Below are 6,000 nucleotides of genomic sequence, written 5' to 3' on the forward strand. Positions count from 1 at the left end.
ACGTAATATTTTAACACCTCAAATTTCGCCCAATAGCAAAATTTCACCCTTAAGATTTTCACTGATTAGGGCAGGCATATGCCTCTTGTGTGAGAGACGAATACTTCTAAGCAATGATGCAATTATTGTTGGCATATATATCACTAACAGTCAGGTAAGTAACTTATCAGAAATATTGAAAAATATCGGCAAACTTTAAAAAATAAAAATAAAAATATACTCATTTCCCACTTCCACTCTCAATAAATTCACTAATGGCAATGACGACATGCAATCTCCTCCTCAACTCGAGGGAAGATGATGAGTGACCTCTTTGCTCTCAATCCCCTGCTTCTCCTTTTCAAAATAAGAAAAAAAAATTCCAAAAAAGTAAACTTTATAAGCAACGTAACATGCCCCAAAACAATACTTCTTGCAACTTGCGCAATATTTTGACAATATCCCACATCATTTTCATACACCCCAAAAAATTGCGATTTTTTCAGTCCATAGTATTAGGAAGGTGAAAATTTAGTTTGAGATCACAATATATTCGTGATATTTGCAACACTACTTCTAAAAACCCTTGATAAGTTATCATTACCTTTATAACCTTTGCCTCTTTGTTCTAAGACAGCTAAGCATCAAATACAGTTATCTTTTCCACAATTGTTTTTCCCAAGAGGTACCTTTTCAACATCAGTCCATTGTGAAAACCCTTCCAAATTCCTTAATTTAACCATTTTATGGCTGTGTTGCAGGAGGTGTTTTTAGATTACAGTGCTAGGACTGTTTAGCTCAAAGTCACAAACCTTGTGTATATCATTGCCTCTATACTGGAACTTGGAATAGACTTTCCTATTTGAACATTATATGATTCTGCTATATCAAACTCAAGAAAGTGCCCGTTTATACCATCCCTTCCTATTAAAGAAAATCGACACCAGAATATAAGACAATTCATTGCATCTTTTGTAGGTTCAAAAGCTACTAAAGTTTAAACAATGGTTCCATTCCACTTGTATAGATTATCAGTTGATATCACAACAAGCACATTACCAAAATGCTTTGATCAAAAAGTTTAGCACCTGACAAAAATCCCTAGAAAGGGAAAGAAACTCTGCCCGAGTTATATAGTCCATCTCATAATTTCTTTTACAACTTGAAATATCCATAGGCTTCAAGTCACAATTAACTTACCTTCTATGTAGAAACCAACGAACATTGAGCTCGTGTTGTTTCAATAGAGAAGAGCTTACATTCACAATTAAGATTCACTCCCTACAAAAGAGCAATTAGTATGCTAATTAAGTTGCTGCAACACTTGATAACTTTTGTTTTGAGGCAATGACAAAAGTACTTAGGTCTCAGTAAGAGAATACTTGGAAAAATCTTATTATGAACATTCAACTTAAAAACAAAAAGACAGATTTCCGACACTTTGAAGCTACCCAATTAAGTTATTTTAGGCACAGCCCTTAATTTATATCAAATAAAAGTTTGCACAAGAATGGCCTTTCCACGTCCATTTGGAGATACAAAAGAAAACCTTAAAAGGCTTATATCGAAGCATATTACTGAGAAAATTTCAAACCTTAGTATGGAAATTTTCTCCAACCAAGCTCACCTTATATGGCAGAAAAATCTCTTATTTCGGAAAGATACCCTAGTAATGATCGAATGCACTTATCCTTTCAGTACCAGAGGCTAGGCTTTAAGAAATTAATCTGGTCTAAGATGATACACTGGAGAGATAATCATGGGGTTCACAGTTTCAGGCTTCAGCAGCTACCATAATCCCTGACTCTGGATATCCTCACTATTTCTCAGACTGATGTAATCGCACGCAATGCTTGACACTGACATGATAGGAAGGCATCCTATGAGCAACAACAGCTCTATAGCTTTTAAACTCGTTAACTGATCTATCCGACGTTCATCTACAGAAATTGGCACCCATTTATGCTAGTTTTAGCTACAAAAATGGTTTTGTCAGCTCATCCTGAAGCAACAAAGCAGCATCTCTCGCCTTCTTTTTACTCCAAAATCCTTTCACAACAGTACTCCATATACAATTATCAGGAATACAGTCATTGGTGAACATTTGACTGACAATATGAGCAGCTTTGTACACTTCTCCTTTCTTGCAAAACCCATCAACTAGCAAATTAAAGGTTTCCAAACTAGGGCAAATGTTCTTCGTCGGAATATTCAAGTAATTCTGGAATGCCCTGTTCAAGTTCCCTCCTTTGCACAGATTCTGAATAACAATATTGTGCATGTTTTCATGAAGGCGCCTTGTAAGTCTGGTTGGGGCAACACCACTTAGAACCATCTCATCCAAAAGATTGGCAGCTTCTTGTGACTTGTTCTCAGAGCACAAACCTGTTATAAGCTTGTTGTACAATCCAGCATCTGGAGACCAACGCTTGAGCTTCATTTGGTCTAGAATCTCCATGGCATCTTGAATTTTTTGTTCGTTGCAAAGCCCACTAATCAAAGTACTATAAGTGATCATGTTGGGGGATTGGCGCTTACTTATCATTTCTCTCAGAAGATCCACGGCTTCCAACGATCTCCCGCCCTTGCAGAGGCCATGCATGAGAGCAGTGTAAGTGAACTTATTTGGGTAAATTTTGCTGGCCACCATTTGATGGAGAAGGTTCATGGCATCATCCAGCTGGCCTGCCATGCAGAGACCATGAATGATGGTGGTATAACTGACAACATCGGGAGGACAGCCACCCTTTATCTCCATGTCCTTGAAGAGCTCCTTCGCCTCATCCAATCTGCCATGCTTGCAGAGCCCATCTATTAAAGTACTATATGTGAAGGAATCAGGAATACAACCCCTCTCAGGCATCTCTCTAAAAACCCTAAATGCTCCATTCAATGTCTTGGGGCTCTTACTTAGGGCCTTGATCAGAATATTGCACGTCGATGCATTGGGCTTAATGCCGACTGTATTCATATGGGCATAGAATTTATGGGCCATCTTGAGGTGATTTTCCTTGACCAGAATAGCAAAAATGGTTGTGTAAGATTTCTGGGTGGGTTTGCATTGGAACTCTTTCATTTTGTGAAAGGTTCTGAGGGCCTCCAATGGCATATGAGCCCGTCCATAGGCTCTGCACATCGTTATGAAGATGTCTTCAGGGCACTGGCATTTTTCCTCGTCCATCCTCTGCAAAAGGGACTCTGCTGCTGCGAACTGCCCCGAACTTGCCAGTCTGCCTATCATGAGCCCGAAAGTTGATTCGTTGTGCCTGAAGCCATTTGGATACTCGCCCGTTGCGGAATTGAAGATGTCCAAAGCTTTTCTCACGTCTCGTTCTGCCCTTATCAGTTGTGATACAAAATCTGGATTTATTTGCTTTGGCCATTTCAATATCATCGTTTGCCGCTCTCTCTCGAGGAAGAGTTCGTACCGCTCTCTGGCGAGGAAGAGTTCGTTTAGATGTTGAATCGAAATTGGAACCACCAGTCTCCGGGAAGGACAATGTACTAGTGATATGTGTTGTTTATTTGTTTATTCGAAAACGCTACGTCAAAGCACCAGGAAAACAATGCACCCGTTAGAGGAGACACTGATACGGTACTATCATAGTGTTGCCAAAGCGCAAAGAGTGTGCAGTTAATCTTGGCCAAGCGAGGCTAGTGTCCAGCAGTTCTAAATCGAACACGTCACAGCCTTTCAAGAGGGTATGCAGGTCTGTCAGAAGAAGGTATGAATGATATTTTAATGTTTATTTAGAAGAATGAATGAATGATATTTTAAAGTTTATAGGGAGCAAAGAGAAGAAAGAATGAATGATATTTTAAGAGTGAATCTTGGTGAAGCGAGGATAATGTTCACAAGGAGCAAAAAGAAGAAAGAATGAATGATATTTTAACAGTGAATTTTGGTCAAGCGAGGATAGTGTCCAATATGGTTCTAAATTGAACAGGTCACAGCTTTTCATTGAAAGGTTCTGTCGGTCTTAGAAGAATGAATGAATGATATTTTAATGTCTACAAGACTAAAAATAGTCTATGGGACTAATAGCTTTTTTCTTCTTCTTTTTTCCTTTTGTAATTTAATCATTTTTTACTCAAATTGATGATGAGCTGACCCAAATTTTAACAGTGCTTTCATTGAAAAGACAATGTCAAGGAATTGATGCTAACATACTGCCATAATTGTCCCATGTTGTCTCTGAAAGCATCACATTCCAAAAGGAAATGTTTTTCCTATTCCACACTCGTTCTTCCCAAGCTTCTTTAGGTCTCTTCCACTTCTCATTACACACCGAAATTGATGTGAGTTAGTTCTTAATTGAGCAATAAGAATCTTTGTTCTCCACAAAACACTGGCTCCAATGTACTCTTTTTGTTGGGGATCACAAGTGGGGTTGAATTCCTGAACATAGTACTCTTCTTTCTACCGAACTCTTTTCCCCATATACACTTACGGAACTTCTCAATAACAAAATCCTTTAACTTCTTGCTATTTGTGGGACATGCATTGAGGTAAATATTCCATTTTTGCATCCATTTGTTGTTTTGTCTCATCCATTATTTCTTTCTTTCACTCATGCCTTCATTGAAGATAACTTTAGATCATCAACCTACTCTCATTTACTCAATTCTTTTTAGATACCTTACAAGACGCATCATAGCAATTTACTTCGATGGAAATTGTCGATGGAAGTGTGAAGCTAAAAATTACTAATTTTTATTTTACTGGTTTTAAAAAATAAAAATAAAAAAAATATCACAAAATACTTCGTGAAATAATTTGCCGTTGTCAAATAATTTGGGGCTCAACGCTAGACGGTTGAACCCTTACTACATGGTTGCCTTGTTCTCATTTCTAAAATAGTTGATATACAAAGTAAGCAACCAGCATTTCAAGGAGTGGTCTATTGAATTGTATGACAGTGATTCGTTAGACTATCTGGCAACGATGAGTTAATTCTCAGGTGGCAGGTTAGTGAGGATGAGATATCAAACAAAACCTGGAATTTTGCACCCTAGTTCTCCTTCCAAAACATTTTTGCAACCACTTCTTTGGTGTGTTCTTCAACTTCATTCCAGACAGTTCTGCATCAGGAAAAAGCAGCAAGAGTTGAGGAAGTATCAGTGCATTAGAAAAGGCACGGGTCGACACATTCTTCAGCTTCATTCCAAGCGATTTTACATCAGGAAAAAGTAGCAGGGTCGACCTTCACTCATATCTCGATAAGTATCACAGCACCAACTCCGTCAAAAAAGTTGATTATTTTTTCTCACGTTGAGCTTAATTTGTTTGATGTTTTATTGCAACGATTGTATGTTGTATGTGACTCCTCCACCATTATGCGTCTATTGTTATAAGGTGAAAGAATTAAGTGTCTTAATCTATTGTTTTATGTTGAGTATTAATTCAGTGAGAGCATTAAGTTTTGGGTGTATAATAATTCCAGGATTGAGATGAATCTGTGTTGAGTACACATAAGTAGAAAATAATTAATCAATCCTCGTGTAAAACTTGGTTATGCCCCTTCAAAATTTGGATGTATATGGGTTAAATTTATTTCTTCTCTCTGCATAAAAGACTTCATGGGAGAAAAAAATTTAGTTGTTATATATTTTTCATGTGGTCCAAGTTGAAGTAGAAGTAGCAATAAATGAAACAAACAATATTGTCTAACCATTCTTAGTTGGTTGGCCTTGATAGCCCCACATCCACGTGGGGGGAATTGTAGTATTTGATTGACCAAAGAATTAAAAAATTTAAAATACAGCGGAGACTCTGGTCAGCGGAATACTACAATTTCCCCCCCTGAAAGTGGGGTTGTCAACGGCAACCAACTAAGAATGGTTAGACAAGGTTATTTGTTTCATTTATTGCTACTTCTACTTCAATCTGGACCATATGGAAAAAATATAATAGCTCAAATTTGTTCTTCCATGAAGTCTTTTATGTAGAGAGAAAAAATAAATTTAACCCATGTACATCCAAATTTTGAGTGGGCATAACCAAGTTTTACATGAACATTG

At 37.5% G+C, this 6,000-nt stretch overlaps 1 protein-coding gene across 1 annotated transcript; it reads right to left on the reverse strand.

Annotated features, from left to right (window-relative positions):
• Positions 1–1,427: 1,427 nt before the first annotated feature.
• Positions 1,428–3,683, reverse strand: LOC149154100 (Pentatricopeptide repeat (PPR) superfamily protein). Its single transcript, XM_089440392.1, has one exon. It carries the CDS (start codon positions 3,371–3,373, stop codon positions 1,955–1,957), a length of 1,419 nt encoding a protein of 472 aa, XP_089296518.1. The 5' UTR covers positions 3,374–3,683; the 3' UTR covers positions 1,428–1,954.
• Positions 3,684–6,000: the final 2,317 nt, after the last annotated feature.

The sequence above is a fragment of the Pinus tabuliformis genome, chromosome 9, assembly GCF_031772625.1.
Source record: "Pinus tabuliformis cultivar Carrire ecotype Pingquan chromosome 9, CPIR1, whole genome shotgun sequence".
In the NCBI taxonomy this organism is placed as follows: domain Eukaryota; kingdom Viridiplantae; phylum Streptophyta; class Pinopsida; order Pinales; family Pinaceae; genus Pinus; species Pinus tabuliformis.

Coding starts and splice junctions, on each gene's coding strand:
- LOC149154100 (XM_089440392.1), bottom strand. CDS start 3,373: ATGATATTGAAATGGCCAAAGCAAATAAATCCAGATTTTGTATCACAA.